The following is a 17,564-nucleotide window of genomic DNA, read 5'->3' on the forward strand; positions in this document are numbered from 1 at the left end:
TGAATGAATAAAAGTATTGATTAATAATGATACTAAGGTATTTAATTTTTGATTGAAAATACGAGATTATATGCAATGTAATTGTAATTGAAGACTACGAAATGGAAGCACAAAACAATTTGTAAACCAACCAGCACACTGTATGTACATATGTATGGAAGATGGTTTGATGTTTTTATGTTTTGTTTGTTTATGTTGGTTTTTAAAAACCAATAAAAATTTAAAAAAAAGAATTAGAACAACAAAAAAGTTAGTTATGCAATGTATTAAAATGACAAATATGTATTTTGACACAAAATAGCGTTAATATTGAAAAAATGAGTGTACAGAAGCCAAGTGACTCCACAATAGCACATAAATGCATTGCCAAACCCATGATTTTTATTTTTGTATATGTCTTCAAATTAGATACAACAAAATTGCTTAGTCAATAATTACTGCAAGGCTGATTATTCACAAATCAATGTAAAATATCAAGTTACCACATTGAAATAAGGAGGCATATTCTGGCACATCTTTACTTATAAACCAAAGTCCAGTGTCTCAGTGTCCCTATTAAAGTTATAAGCAGTTTAAATTGCATAAAAGCTTGATACTTGTGTCCCTATAAAGAATCTAAAGAACTGCTAAAATTATTTGTGTCATCAAAAATACAAGTAAATAAAACAGTACTTTTTACATAGTATTGAAACTGTATTAAATACGAAATTCAAAGCTCAATTTTTTAATTTTTAGCGTTTAGTTCTGTTTAAGTTAGCATTTAAATAAAAAGTGATGCAGTTGTGTAATTTTCTTTGTCAAGCATGCAGCAATTTGAAGTAGTCAATGAATTGTCTAGATATTCTCTAAGGACCAAGTCACAGGCTTCATGTTACTGGATGTCAAATTATATTAGACATTTAATTTTAAACTTCAGATACTTCAATGTAAAATGTTACGGCTATAATAGCCATAAAGCAATGGGGCATTCCATTTCATAGAATTAATTTTTCTATTTTCCCTTCTTGAATTTAAGCAGCTCCTCCTGTTTGTAGCTCTGCTCTCTCCAAAGTAATTATCTAATTAGAGAATATTCACAGTTGCTTAAAGTATAAACATCATAGGGAATCAAACATTTGGATAGAGAGACTTTGAAAACTTCTCCAGAGCCATACAAAGTTTTAATTTAATGTGAAAAAGTGCAGAGAAAAATTAATTCCAATAAATTATTTTGCCTACAATAAAACCATGTGACAAAATGAGACATTTTCTATTATATTTGCATTTGAATTTAAAAAGATACTTAACTTCTTCTCAATCCCTGCTGCTTTCACGGTATTATCTTTTTATGACTATAAAATTCAAAATCCTTTACTAGGAGGTGGAGGAAAAATCTAAAATAAATACACTTTTTCATATTTTAATCAAGAATATAACTGAATACAGAAAATAATACATACAGAAACATTGGATTATGGAGGAAGGGACCATTAGAATCATCTAAGCCAATCCTCTACAATCTGCAGGAAAATCGGTTAAATTGTCTTTTAAAAATGACAGATTAGTTTCTTAAACTCTCTAGAGATGATGATGTCACCACTAGGTAGATTATTCCTTTATTGTTCCTTATACAGTATTTAAATAATATGTTAGTAGCTGCACACTTGTACCCATTATTTCTAATTGTTGTATTTATGTAATGCGGTGCATTGTTATCTTCCCTATGGCACTCCTTTATGTATCTGATCATTGGTATTATGTGTCCACTCATTCTAACCCCATACAGAACATCAAAAGTTTCTCAATCAAGGCATGTCCTCAAGTCACATCTTCAAGTCCCTCTTTCTTATGCACACATAACTCTGGGAGGCAAGCTGCTCCATTGATTAATTGTTCTCGCTTTCAGGAAATTCGTCCTTAGTTTCAGGTTGAACCTAATGAGTTTCCATCCATTGCTTCTTGTCTGCCCTGAGGCACTATGGAGAATAAATTGGCCCCTCTTCCCTGAGACAGCTCTTCAAGTATTATAAGACAGCTATCATGTCTCTCTAAGCCTTTTCTTCATTAGGTTGTATACCTAAATGTCAGAACTGGCATCCTTTGCTTGCACCTATGCTTCGCTAAATGCCAGTCTGCCATAAACCATGAGGGGAGGAAGCTGTGGGAAGCTGTGGAAGAGAAACCGAAAATGATCTACATGCCATCCCAAGACATCCCAAGGCTGTGGACCTGGGAATGGAATGCAGTGACTATCCATTTACCCAATTGTTGCAGGGACAGTTACCAAAACAACTACTTCGAATATGACTGGACAATGGAGAGATAATAGTGGGGAGGGAGAAGGGAAAGTTAACTGGAAATCTTAGCTGGCAAACTTGTAGATCTGGCTTTGCTATTGTACCACTTGGCTTTTAGCAAAAGTAACCTTTTAGCTAAGAATGGAGTTGAGAACGTTTCTTTCCTAAGAAACCAGGCTGGACCAAGTCTAATACTAAGCCAGATCTGCAGTACCAATTTTCCCAGAACTAATGACTATCAGGGAAATGCTATCCTGAAACAAGAGAAAAAAGAGATGAAAGACTCTAGGATGAAAGGAGAATCCGAAACCCTGAGAGCTCAGCAGGGAACAACCAACTTGAGCCAAAGCAACAGGGGGAAAGCCGATGCTATTGCCTGTGTTCCCCAAAGTGTGGCAAGAAGCCTTTCTAGATGGAGCAAACCCTTCTAGTTGTGGGGGTTCAGAAAACTAGACAAGATAGAGGAAGCCCTCTTCAGGAATAACCATCGGCCAAGGACCCATACTTAGAGTTTGCCTCTGGCAGAGCTGTTTGAGCCATCCCAGAAGCAACCCCAATCTTTGACCCTTGAACATTCCTCAAATTCCCAGAGTTTAGGCTCCTTGACCAACCAGATCAATCTACCCTGGTGCTGGCACCAAATCCAACAAGGGAAGACACTCAGCCTGCTCTTGCCCCACCGATACTGGTTGTCCCACTGGCGCCAAGACCCCTCCAGCACCTGTCACTCTGCCAGCACCAGCACCAGCACCAGCAATCAGTGGCACCAGTGGCCCTACTGGGACTGGCTGCTTCCCTAGCACCAATCACTTTCCCAGGCTGAGGAGAATACCAACCACCAGGGAAGGGGGTGAAATACAACAGGAATCTGAAGCAGTTGGTGTTCTTCCTGGCTTAAGTGTGGCATTACATGGATGAATAAGAGATGCATCTGGTGGGCTACCGAGCAGAGTATGCTGCACTGCCTTGGAGGGAGAGGGGGCCCGAATGGCTTGTGGCCCTGCGTGACGATGACATTGAAGAACTACACCATTTTGACCTAAGAAAATGTTAGCCCTAAGGCAGAGGTTTGAGGACTCCCTGGTGACTCAGAAGGCAATGACCCGAATAAAATCTATCAGGCAAGGCAAAAGGCCCATCGCAGCCTACCTCCAAGATTTCTGGAGCCTAGCCAGTCGACTAGTAGACAGTCCCCAGGCAAGGCTGTTCAAGTGCTTCTGAGACAGATTAAACTGCAAGGTCTTCTATACCTGTCTCTCATGAGGGGCACCTAAACCCTCCACCAGTGGTACATGTTGGAGACTGACTTGGCAGTGTTTCACAAATGTACCAGCCAAGAACAACAAAACTCCTATACCCCAGAGAAGAAAGATTCAGCCTGGATGGGAAAAGGGCCCCCCATCCCTAGTTGGTGAAGCATGGGATGCTTCCTATGTGGCAAAGATAGCCACTGAATGGCTGATTGTCCTTCCCAGCACCAAACATCCGTTGCCTCCTGCAAGGCTTCCAAGAAGACTAAAACCACTTTAAACCCCAAGAGGGAGCGTTAAGAGGGGTTGAGACCATAGAGTTCATGCCACTATACAGCAATGGTGAGGGAACTCTGATCAAAGTCCTGAAGTTGGATCAAACAGCGACAGTGGAGAAGATGACCTTATGGTAAATGCCTCCCTAATCCCAGTAATAATCAGCATAGAATTAACGGTGGGTTCCTTGGTGGGTTCCAGGGGCATGATGACAGCTTTACTGCACTCTGGGTGTACTTACATATCTAGTTAGCCCAAATGTAGTGGGGAGGCTTGGACTGCAACTTTAGGAGTTAAAAACTTATAGTCTTTTTGCGGTTAGATGGCTTGTTAGCAGGGGAGGCCCAGTGACCTTTTTGACTGAACCGATAGGAGCAAAAATCGGACCCCATGAAGAGACTATTAGATTCATTATAGCTTTGGGCATGGACCATCCCATGGTACTAGGCTTGGCTTGGCTGGTGAAATGGAACCAGACTAGAAGAGAAAAGTATTAAAATCTGCCGGCAAAACCCAGAGCAGAAAGCTTAAACTAGACAGCCATCTTGCTAAGAAAAGGAAAGGGAAAATTCTTTTACTGTTCGACCCAAGAGTGGAAAGAGGCCATCAGTGCCATACCTAACAAATACTGGGGGTTGGAAGAAGTCTTTAGAGAATGGGAGTCTGATATACTTCTCCCCACCACCAACCCATAGATTGTGCAATCGAGATTCTACCCGGGACCAAACTACTGAAGCCCAGGCTTTACTCTATGACACCAAAAGAGTTGGACGAGCTCAGAACTTTCACTGACAAGAACTTAGCCAGGGGATTCATCTCACCAGCAAAACCATGCATAGCCATCCCAGTGTTGTTCCGGGAAAAAAGGATGGGTTTCTAAGACTGCATTGATTACCCCAGACTGAATGCAATTTGTGTGGAGAATGTATATCCCTTGCTGTTGGTGAAAGACATGTTGAGCCATTTGATGAAAGGAAAAATGTTCACCAAACTACACTTGAGGAAAGGATATTATCGGGTGCAAATCAAGGAGGGTATCATGCCCCTGTTGGAGACTGACTCTGAAAGAGAGGAAGAACAGCTGACAGGGAGTGGAAGTGTGGCTCCGGAGGTTGTGGAAGAGGCTGGGGAAGGGCACAGGCCAGCTGGGCAGTCAGAGGAGGACCCAGGTTCATCCCCTCTCCATCCTAGGGTAAGCAGGGAGGAGAGGATAAGGGAGAAACGTGAACGGCATGGTTTACGGGGGGAGGAAAGGGCCTTGATCCCCTTCATGGGCTGCAGCTGTGAGAACTATTTAAAAGGACGGACTGCGCATGAGCCAGTGATGGAAACAAAGCATGAAAATATTTCTAGTCTGTCCATTCTTACATGAGTTTGGCGTCCTTCCTAGTGTGTATTCCGATATCTGTGGACGTCTTCAAGCCCTTATCTTGCCTGGTTCCCTTAATTGCTTCAGCCCGGTTTGTGTTGTTTTTTCCTAGTTATAATTCATAGGTATTTTTAGTTTAAATGGCATTTCCTCCTTTTTGCAACTGTTTGTGGGGGAGGTGTGTTGTCTCCAGTCAAGGATGTTTGGAGCTTTGAAGCCAAGTTGAAAGAATGAAAGGGACTTCATCTGTTTTTGTGCCTGTGTTGTTTTTGTATCCCACCCTGGGTCATCACAGAGGGAGACAAATGGAAAACAGTTTTCAATTGCCCACTTGGATGTTTTCAGTTCCAAGTCCTCCCATTTGGCCTACAAGGTGCACCCGCTGTGTTCATGCAGCTAATAAACAAAGTACCACATGAGCACCTATATAAAAGTGTTTTGGTTTATTTAGATGCCATTTTAATTGATACTGAAACTATGGATGAACGTGTAAGAGCAGTCCTCAAAAAACTTCACTCAGTGCAACTATACGGAAAGCTATCCAAATGCGAGTTCCACAATACCAAACTGGACTACTTGGATTACTGCATCTCCCATGAAGGAGCAGAAATATATCCGGAAAAGGTGGAAGCCGTATTTGAGTGGGAAGCCACCAGCACAAGGAAGCAACTTCAAAACTTTTGGAGGTTTGCAAATTTTTACCGATAGTTCATTCCCGCATTGCACAAGTCATGCTACCAATCACCAACTGCTTAAAACCAAAGGAGGGGCAAAACCCCAACTGAGCCAGCTACTATGGAGTGCCAGGCAGCTTTTGAAAAGCTTAAATAACTATCTGCTACCAAACCCCTTGTCAAACACCCCAATCTGGATGAGCCTTTTGCAGGTGGACGGTTTGGGAATGTGGTGTGTTGGTTATTGATCACCTGAAACATCTGAGGGCAGCAAAATTCCCTTTGAGGTGAGTACCGATCAGAAAAACCCAGAAGCACTAAGAACACCCTGAAGATTATCACCTAAACAAGTATGGTGGACACTAAACTTCAATCATTTCAATTTCAGCCTTCGTTACTTGCCAGGAGGGAAAAATGTCCCGGCTGATGCACTATCCGGGCAACTGCAGTACAACAGTACCCAAAAGGAGGTTATCAATTCCATCATCTCCTCCAGCCAAACAGCTTCTCCCACGATCACCCAGGCACAGAGCAAAACAAAACCCCAGATGGCCAATGACCTCATCCAAACATTATGGCTGATGATGACTGATAACAGTAGCAGGAAGATGACTTCACCTTACGAAATGGACTCGCATGGTTAGGGGCCAAAGTCTATGTATCAGCAAGCCCAAAAGCCCTTGTGCTGCAACACAGCCATGGCTCCAAAACAGCTGGCCATTTTTAGTGGTGGTATGCTACCGGTTCGACTGAACCGGTAGTAAAAAAAGACTCCCTGATCAGCTGAGAGGAAGAAAAAAAGCCTCCGACAATCAGCTGAGAGGAGAAAGAAGAGAAAAGCGCAGAATCAACTCTCCCAATCAGACCTTCTCACTTTTCGGGGGATATCTCTCAAAGTTGAAAGGTGTGACTGGTAGTCACATGGTGTCCTTTTGTTGCCTTGTATGCCAGAGAACGGAGCTGGAAAGCAGGTTAGTGAGGGAATGGTGGTTGCTGCAGGATTTTGCAGGAGGCTGTCCATGCCAAAAAGGGGCTGGGGGGGGGGGAGAGCAGCCTCCCAGCTGATCAGGTTCCCAGTCATGCCTCTGCAGCCTCCCCACCCTGAATGGCAACCCCGGTGGGCAGGGCAGGGCTAGCCAGTGGTGGGATCAACTGATTCATCGAACCACACAAAAAGTTAGCAACATGTTCAGCCGAACGGTGAAAACTGGCTGAATCCCACCACTGACTCTGACATGGGGCCACCCTTGAAACTTCAATTGGTACAAGGTGTGGCAGCATAGTCAGTTCTTGGGATGCCCTTGGATGACCCCATGGTCTGAGAACTGCACTGGCTGCTGTTCTGTTTCTGGGTGCAACTCAAGTTATTAAGTTATTATCTTAAAACCCTGCATGGCACGGGTCCAGGTTACTTGAAGAATACCATTAGGACTGGCCTGCCCCACCCGCTAGCAGAGGAGGCATTCTGAGGGCCCAGTCAGGGGTCCAGGAGAAAGGCCTTCTCTGCCATGGCTCTTGCCGTCTGGAACATCTCCCGTCTCCGCTTCCCTGAGCTGAGATTGGCTCCCATCCTTCTGACCTGAAGACCTGACTCTGCCAGATGGCCTGGGGCCTTAATGGGGAAACATCACATTGGAGGTGGTTGTTGAATTAAGAGGCAATCCCATCTCCTCCCCCGTACATCCTGTTCTTTCTCCATGTTTTAACTATAATTTTATCATGATTAGTATTTCCATTTTTATTATTTTAGAGATATTTGTTAAGATTTTAATGTTTTAATGCTGTAAGCTAGCCAGAATCATTTTGTTACAAGAGAGATGGCAAATAAATTTAATAAATAAATAAAAATAAAATAAATAGAGCCTGACTTGTATTTTTTTTCTTCAGCTGCTCCTTATGTGTATATTATTTTTTATTGTTAGTTTTATGTGTTTTGTAACTGTTGTTAGCCACTCAAATCCGTACAACTGAACTGGATGTCCATATAAATTGAATGAATGAATGAATATTCTTTTGTGTGGCTCACCAACTCCTGGAGGGAGGGAATTTTTGGCTGCTGAGAATAAAGGGGCTCTAAAGGGGTTCTAGTGAGGTTTGCTGTTGTTTCCAGAACAGAATGTCAATCCTTTCACAAGCCTTTTTGGATTGTTGTTTTTATGGTTTTAATAAAACCAATTTACTATAGATTTAATGCATTAACTGTGTATCTGTATCCAACTATATTTTAATGAGCAGTTGTGTTACCAAAATACTATGTTTTGTTACTAAACTTTGGCTGATGTTGGGCTTTGATAGTTGCACAAGAAAAATTGATTTGTTTGGCTGCATATGATGTGCCCAACCTTGTCCAACCCTGGTATGCTATGCAAACAAATTATTTTACTCCAGAATGTTTTTCATTAATTACATTTTTTCTAATTTAGAAACATATCATTTATACTTTAACTATAAAGTTATACAGTTTATATAAATATAAAATATATACAGTTTACTGTATTTATTTGTTTGCTTGTTCCTGCCTTTATTATTTTTATAAACAACTTAAGGATGTGAACATACTCCTTCCTCCTCCTATTTTCAGTATCAGTATTTTTTTTAATTCTTTAAAAATGCCACTATAGTTTTTGAGGGCAAAAATTATCAAGTGAGGAGTGGTGGGATTCAATTTTTTTTACTACCGGTTCTGTGGGCGTGGCTTGGTGGGCATGGCATGGCTTGGTGGGTGTGGCATGGCTTGGTGGGTGTGGCAGGGGAAGGTTACTGCAAAATCCCCATTCCCTCCCCAATCCTGGGGGAAGGATACTGCAAAATCCCATTCCCTCCCCACCCCACTAACCTGCTTTCCAGATCTGTTCTCCTGTGCAAGGCAACAAAAGAAGACCCAGCCGATCAGCTGGGACTCGGGAGGCAGAGAATAGATGTGGGCGAGGCCAGTCAGAGGTGGTATTTCGAACCACTCAAAATTTCTATTACCGGTTCTCTGAACTACTCAAAATTTCCACTACTGGTTCTCCAGAACTGGTCAGAACCTGCTGAATACCACCTCTAGTGTGAACCACCATGAACCATTAGAGGTACTAGATTGAAAACTATTTCTCCAGAGCAGTAGGTCCTTAAGCAAGTGTATCAGATTTCTAGATTTGGACTTAAGACTATGATCATTTGAATGAGGAAAAAAACACAATTGTAATAAGTTTTATGCATATTATTTTGAGCAGCGTTATTTTGCAACCTTTTTTGTATCTCATCCTAGCTGTTTTTTTTAAGTAGCAACAGTTTTGAATCATATTTCTATTACTATTATAAATCTGTTAATTGAAAAAAAAATGAAAATTAGAACACTATCTTACCATTACTGATACCAGAATTTGCAATAACTGTCACTTCACTCCACTGATCAGCGCTAGAAACTGAATAGGATCGTTGATGCATCCCATCAGGTCGACTGTTAAAGGAAAGAAGACTGATGCCACTCGCCATATGAGACACAGATGTACTAGTAGTCACATTTCCTAGAATGAGAGGAATATGAAAATATGAATATCAATGAAAATGTAGAAATGCACATCACAGCAATTAGAACAAAAAAATAAATTCTACAATATAAGAAGGTGTAATATTATATTATAATGATACTTACATCCTTTCTTCCAGAATCAAAGATATGCTTTTTATTCTATTTAAGTTACTTTCTTTGAAAAAAAAAAATCCCAACTTCCACTTTCAAAGGGTTGGCTCCAAGACATATTTGGTTGGAAAGACCAGTTTCACACCAGACCTCTGCTTAGTATGCTCCCAGAAAAAAAGAGGTGTGATCCCCCCCCCCACTTCTCCTTCCAAAGTAAACACCCACATTACTTTCCCAGCTCTTCTAGAGAATTCCCAATTATCTGAGTTAATGTCAGGTCCTTATGAGAATGCTGCCATTCTGAAGGGGAGAGGGAGTCTCCATGGGCTGAATGTTTTTCATGCTTTCGCTTTTGCTGTAACTGCTTGGGAGTTTAGGGTGGGAGGATGAGCCATCTGCATAGAACCCCCTCTCAGCCAGTTCCAGCCTGCTACCCAAGGTTGTGGCATCCCAAGGAAAACCTCGTCTCACCATCCAGCCTCAGAGTCCTCAAAACACCTTTGTGGCATTTTATTGGCTGCCGGTATACATGCAGCATTGGGGTGGGGGTTGAAGATGAAAAGTTAGTCTAATGTTTCTTGCACGAATTTCAGACTCCACCTGACTTTTCTGCAATCACTTTACTTTCAGTAAAAGTTCCTTTTGAAATGTGAATTGTTTCAAGAGTCATGCTTTCCTAAGAAGGTAGCTGAGGCAGGACCTTATATTAGGTGAAGTCTTCAAAGTGGTCAATTCGGAGGGGCACCTGTCCTATCATGGGAACCATGCAAATGATATCAACACAAGGCAGCGATCAAGAAGCCAAATGCTGGGGCGAAGCCTCTGCCAAGCCTCAATAAGGCATGAACCCCACCGGATTGGTAGAGGAAGCCGCAAGCTTAGGGGACTCAGCTAAGCCTAGATGGTCCATAGGTGTAGCGAAGAAGGGTGACTGGGAAGGGAGAGCAAAGGGAGTCTGGAGCATTGAAGAACAGAAGGGAGCTGGCAGAAAAATAACAAGAGGCCTGAGCAGCAAACAAGGGAAGTGAAGGCAACAAATTAAGCCTGAGGTTCAATAGGCAGGGAGGGAAGACCCCGGTAGAGAATAAAAATAAATACAGGACAGAAAATAAAAGATAAATAAATAGGCAAATAATAAAGACAAGAATGGAAAATTAGAAATCAAGGAAGAATAAGATTAATAAAGATCAATCAAATAAATTATGCAAATCTTAAATAATCAGATGGGGGGAACTGGAACTCAAAAACTTTTTAAAAATATAAGGAAGAAAAGAGATAAATAAAACTACATAATAATAAGCAAGTAAAATAAATAATAAATAACAAGATATAAAACAAGCAGAAAAAAGCAGAAAAAAGAATAGAAAAAAAAGATACAAAACTTTTTACTGTTAAAAGAACCAGCAAAAAGAAACAAACTGATGGAACAGGTGACTGATACTATTAAGGTATGCAATATATGTTCGATGTATGTGCTTATGCCCAAAGAACACCCAAATTATACACATATTAAATATAAGCTATGTGAACTACTAGAGGAAAGAGTAAGGGATCTAGAGGCAGCTCTAGCCAAACTCCAACCTACGCAAGAAAGCTATGTCCAAACTGAACCAAATAAATAACTCCCAGAAAATTTGACCCTACTGATAAACCCTTGGAGGAAGACAAATGAAAGTATGTCACACATAGAAGGAAATGCAATAATCAAACAAAGAAGCAGCACATATCTAACAAACTCGTTACCCAATCTAACCCAGTCAGAAGCAGCCCCATTAAAACTGAGCAACCAATTTCTCTCCCTTGTTGAAAATACTCAGACCCACAACCTCCCCCAATAAGAAAACACACAAACACTTGCTTTAATGGCTGCCTCTCTGCCGCCGGCAAGAAGGGCTTCTCCTGGATCAACCAGGGACTTTGCGATATCCCTGGGATCTACAGGATGCACCCTTCACTATCACCGTCTCTTCGGGACGGTTTAGGTCCATTGGGACCGTCCAGAGGCAAAGATATTGGCTGCAGTCTCAGACATCCGAGATTGCATGCCGTATCATCGCGACGTCAGCTCCGCCCTATTGAAACAAGTACTTGGGCAGACCACAATCCAGTGACAATTAAATGGAAAGGACAAAAAAGAAGATCGAGATGGACGTTAAATAATACTATTTTAAAGGAAAAAGACTTCACACAGTGGATGGAGAAAGAATTGGCTTTTTTCTTCAGAGAAAATAAAAAAGAAGATACTTCAATTCAGAATGTTTGGGACACAATAAAGACATATGCCAGAGGCTTGATAATAGACTATACAAGGAAAAGGAACATCAGGAAAAGGCAAGCCACTGAAGTTTTAGAAGACGAGCATAAAAGACTTGAAAAAGAACTACAGAAAACGCCACAGAAAAAAGACATTAAACTAGAGGCATATGGTAAGGTGGCTGGTTTGAAAATAAATAAAGATAAAACAAAGATCTTGACAAAGAATATGCTACTAAGACAAAAAGAAGAACTGGCAGACCTATTGAAAATTCAAGTCACGAACAAGGTTAAGTATTTGGGGATACATTTGACAGCAAGATGTAGTACATTAAAAGAGAACAATTACATCAAACTTAAACAACAGATAGCGTTAGATTTGACGAAATGGGAAAATCTACAATTGTCATTAATAGGGAGAATCTCAACAATCAAGATGAATATCTTACCCAGAATTTTATACCTGTTTCAAACAATACCAATTAGGCTTGGAAAGGACTACTTTGAAGATTTAAATAAAATTGTGTTGAAATATATATGGCAAGGTAAGAAAGCGAGAATAAAGTTAAAACTCTTGCAAGATGCTAGAATTAGAGGAGGATTTGGTTTGCCTAATTGGGAGTTGTACTACCAAGCTACAAACTTGATGTGGGCTAATGGATAACATTAAGAAATACTAGATTGTTGACATTAGAAGGACATGATTTGTTGTTGGGGTGGCATGCTTTTCTATGGTATAAGGGAACTAAAACACGGGGCTATTTTAGAAGACATCATATACGGGAGTCTCTGTGGTTAAATCGGGAGAAGATTAAAAGACAATGTTATTTGAAAATTCCAGTCTGGTTATCAACTATTGAAGCATTTTCCTATCCCATAATATATAAGAAGGAACAAACAGTTAGATATGGGGAAATATTGGATGAAAAGGGTGAATTTAAATCGATGCAAAATCTAGAGGAACAAGGTATAAAGATTAATTGGTTTTCATATGCGCAAATACATTCAAGGTGTGATGAAGATCTCAAAACAGAAGGATTTTATGATAAATTGACTGACTTATTTTGACAGGTACTGATGAAAAGGTGATTAAAAAATTGTATGGTTATTTATTGGAAACTAAACTAGAGGAAGAACAAGTTAAAGAAACTATGATTGCTTGGGGGAAGAATTTTGGATATGGGATTGATTTAGAGAAATGGCAAAAATTGTGGTCTCAAAATTATAAAATGACAATGTCAACAGCATATAAAGAAAATTTGTATAAGATGTTTTACAGGTGGCATTTCCCCCCGACAAGAATAGCAAGAATGTTCAAGAATAAATCTGAAAAATGTTGGAAATGTCATCAGATACCTGGCTCATATTACCATATGTGGTGGACCTGTGAGGACGCTAGAAAATACTGGACTAAAATCCGCATGTGGTTGGAAAAAATGACAAAGAAACATATAGACTTGAAACCAGAGATCTTTTTATTGGGAATTTTACCTGATACATACAGTAAAGATTTAAAATATTTTATTGTAAATGTATTAACAGCGGCTAGGATTGTATTTGCTAAAAATTGGAAAAATGAGAAAATACCATTACAGGAGGAAATTATTAAGAAAATATTGGAATGTGCTGAAATGAGTAGATTGACATTTGAAATTAGAGAACAAGAGGATAAACAATTTTATAAAATTTGGGACCTTTTCTATCAATGGTTAGATAATAAAATACAATAATAGAATATCTAGAATTTTAGAAAATAATGAATATATAAAGATGTATTTCTTTTTTTGTTATCATATCTATAAAATGTTTTAGATTTTAGGATAGATTTGGGAGGATTATATGAATTGTTATAAAATAAACTAAGTAAATCATAGTTATCTCGCAAAGTATGAATGAACAAAATTATAGTCAAATGATTGTTTAATAGTGATACTAGGGTATTCAATTTTTTGATTGATAATATGAGTTATTATGCAATGTAACTGTAATTGAGACTATGAAATGGATGCACAAAAAATTTGTAAACCAACCGACACACTGCTTGTACATTTATGAAAGAAAGTTGGATGTTTTTATGTTTTGTTTGTTTTTGTTTGTCTTTAAAAACCAATAAAACTTGTTTTAAAAAGAAAAAGAAAACACACAAACACTTAGAGACATCATCCCTAAAAAAAAGTCACATCAACACACTCACCTGGGATAAACAGAAAAGCATCCCAGACTGCACCCCCTTAAAAAGGAAGGTGAGTGTTGGTGATAGGAGATTCTATTCTCAAAGAAACAGAACCAGCCATCTGTAGACCGGACATACAATCTAGGGAGGTATGTTGTCTCCCTAGAGCAAAAATCAAGGATGTGGCTGAGAACTTAACCAAAATAATTAGGCTCAGATTACTACCCTTTTCTACTATTACATGTAGGGACGAATGACACCAAAAAGGACTTGAAAACAATATTGAGTGATTATAAGCAGCTAGGCAAGAAAGTCAAGAACTAGGTGCACAGGTAGTTTTTTTATCTGTACTGTCAATGAAAGGGCAACATCTTGTAAGAGAACAAAGGATTCAGGAAAGGAACCACTGGCTAAAGGGCTGGTGTTGCCAAAAAAACCCATGGTCTGCACAACCATGATGGGCTTTTGGCAAGGGATGGGCTGCACCTGAAAAACTGGGAAGAATGTTTTTGGAAAACGACTGGCTCAACTTATCAGAAGGTCTTTAAACTAAAATTGAGGGAGGAGAGTGACCAATCTCCAGGAGCTACTTCTAAGCAAAAACCCCTAGAACAGGGGTCTTCAACCTTGCTGGCTGAGGAACTCTGGGAGTTGAAGTCCACAAGTCTTAAAGTCACCACGGTTGGAGACCCCTGCCTTAGAAAACAAGTCAAATAATGAGGTAAAGAGGGATGGGAAGGAAGACAAACTCAAATACCAAATAGGAGACATAGGAATCATACCCAGAGTCAGACATAAAGACCTCAAATGCCTATATAAAATGCACAAGGTTTGGGGAAAAAACTGGGTGAATTTGAAATATTAATATACGAAGGTAGATATGATATAGTTGGAATAACAGAAACTTGGTGGAATGAAACCCACAACTAGAACATACTGATAGAAGGATACAAACTGTTCAAAAAAAAACCAGACCCCATAAAAGAGGAGGTGGAGTTGCACTGTACGTAAATGATCACTATATTGCTACAGAAATGCATGGAACCAAAGCTGAAAACTTCCAGAATGTATATGGCTCAATATAAAAGAAAAAAAGTATGACATTGCTGTAAGTATGTATTATAGGCCACCCAATCAAGCAGAAAAAAATAGATGTATTTTTCTGACAACCAATTAACAAATATATGTAGGAAACACACTACAATAATAATGAGGGACTTCAATTACTCTGACATCAATTGGAAGACTAATTCCACACCGTGAGAAATCGAATAGGTTCTTGACCAACCTAGCTGACAACTTTGTTGTCCAAAAGATAGAGGAGGGAACTAGAGAGTAGCCATATTGGACTTAATTCTTACAAACAAGGAAGAAGTGACAGAGGGAGTTGAAACAGCAGGAATCATGGGTTAAAGTGACCATGTCATACTAGAATTCAACATAACACAAACACAACCAATAGAACACAATGATACCAGAGTCCTACCTAGATTTTAAAAGAGCTGATTTTAACAAACTCGGAGAGAACTTGGGAAAGATTCTTTGGATGAAAATCCTTAAGGGGAAAACAACTCAAGGCACTTGGGAAACTCTAAAAAATATTATCATAAAAGCCCAGTCCAGCACAATACCATTGAAAAAGAAAAACAAGAAATCCAAAAAGAAACCAGCATGACTGTACAAAGATCACTCTGACAAATTGAAAGACAAAAAGAACACATACAAAAAATAGAAAGAAGAACACTTAACTAAGGCAGAATATCAGCAGATAACCAGAATCTGCAAAGATGGATTCAGGAAAGCAAAGGCTGAGAATGAACAAAGACTTGCAACAAAAGTCAAAGAGAATTTAAAAAGTTTCTTCCAACATATAAATAACAAAAAAATAAAATAGTCGGTCCATTAAAGAGGAGGTGGTGCCATCTTTTGATGGCAAAGAAGAAACAGGCAGCAGAGAGAAAGCAGAACTGCTTAACTCATTCTTTGCATCAGTCTTCATGCAACAATAAACAATAGTCCACCCTACCAAAAACATAACTGTAAGACAGATTAGAAATAAAAGTTAAAATAAGCAAAAAAAAATGGTAAGAGAACACCTGTCTGATCTTGATGAATACAAATCACCGGGACCTGATTGATTACACCCCAGAGTTCTAAAGGACCTGGCAGAGGTCAGCTCAGAACCACTGTGTCATATCTTTCAAAAATCCTGGAGCACCGGATAGCTACCAGAGGACTCAAAAAGAGCTGATGTGGTTCCCATCTTCAGAAAAAGGAGGCGGGGAAAGAAAACTACAGACCAATCAGCCTAACATCAATACCCAGGAAGATACTGGAAAAGATAATAAAAAGCAGATCTGCCTACATCTAGAAATGAGCAAAGTAGTAACTAAAAGTCAGCATGGGTTTGTTAAAAACAGAACATGCCAAACCAATCTTATTTCATTCTTCAACATAGTGACTAAATTAGTAGACCAGCAAAAGACTGTGGACATAGTATAATTAAACTTCCGCAAGGCATTTGACAAAGTAGACCACAACCTATTTCTTGGTAAGCTAGAAAAATGTGGGAAAGACAGCATCACCACCAGATGGATTTGTAACTTGCTGACAAACCATACTCAACGAGTAATCATGGTACTACATCTACATGGAGGGAAGTAAGCAGTGGGGTACCACAAGGTTCTATCTTAGGCCCAGTATTCTTCAATATCTTCATAAATGACTTAGATGAGTCATTTATTCCCTTCTATGAGGGAATAGAAGGGGAACTTACCAAATTTGTGGATGATACTAAACTGGCAGGAATAGCCAACACCCTAGATCAGTGATGGCTAACCTTTTTGTTGTCACATGCCAAAAGTGTGCGTGTGCACATGTGCCTGCACCCATAATGCAATGCACGCACGACCCCACCTCCACGCTCCCCAGGCCTCTGCGCATGTGCAGCAAATACCCAAAAATTAGCTGGCTGGTGGGGGGTGCGCATGCATGCGCAATAGAACTGAGCTGGGGAGACAGCTCGCATGGCAGCAGAGATGGCTCTGCATGCCACTTCCGGCACACATGCCATAAGTTTGTCATCATGGCCCTAGATGATAAGCTCAAGATCCAGATGGATCTTGACAGACTAGAACACTGAGCCCTATCTAACAAAATGAAATTCAATGTAGAGAAAAGTAAAGTCCTACACTTAGGCAAGAAAAACCAAAAGTCCACATATAGACTGGGCTTAATAGCAGTAACTGTGAGAGAGAACTTAGAGTCTTAGTGGACAACCAATTAAATAGAAGCCAACAGTGTTGCGGCAGTAGCCAAAAAAGCCAATGCAATCCTAAATTGCATTAACAGAGGGATACAATCAAGATCAAGTGATGTACTAATACCACTCTATAAAGCCTTAATAAGACCACACCTAGAATACTGCATCCAGTTTTGATCACAATACTATAAAAATATGTTGAGACTCTAGAAAGATTGCAGAGAAGAGCAACCAAAATTATTAGGGGAGGACTGGAAACTAAAACGTACGATGAATGGTTGCAGGAACTGGGCATGGCTAGTCTAGTGAAGAGAAGGACCAGGGGAGACATGATAGCAGTCTTCCAATATTTGAGGGGCTGCCATGAAGAGGAAGGGGTCAAGCTATTCTCCAAAGCACCTGA

At 39.8% G+C, this 17,564-nt stretch overlaps 1 protein-coding gene across 4 annotated transcripts in view; it reads right to left on the reverse strand.

The window, feature by feature from the left end:
* The window catches only part of AGAP1 (ArfGAP with GTPase domain, ankyrin repeat and PH domain 1), a 392,866-nt gene that overhangs the window by 148,716 nt on the left and 226,586 nt on the right, over positions 1-17,564 (reverse strand). For all 4 annotated transcript variants that reach the window (XM_087949347.1, XM_087949345.1, XM_087949346.1 and 1 more), the window contains one exon: positions 9,196-9,357. In XM_087949347.1, coding sequence (XP_087805473.1) covers positions 9,196-9,357 — 162 coding nt within the window. The remainder of the gene's footprint in view (positions 1-9,195; positions 9,358-17,564) is intronic.

Source organism: Notechis scutatus, chromosome 1 (assembly GCF_049901735.1).
Source record: "Notechis scutatus isolate UNSWTSFEM ecotype Mainland chromosome 1, rNotScu1.2, whole genome shotgun sequence".
Classification (NCBI taxonomy): Eukaryota; Metazoa; Chordata; class Lepidosauria; order Squamata; family Elapidae; genus Notechis; species Notechis scutatus.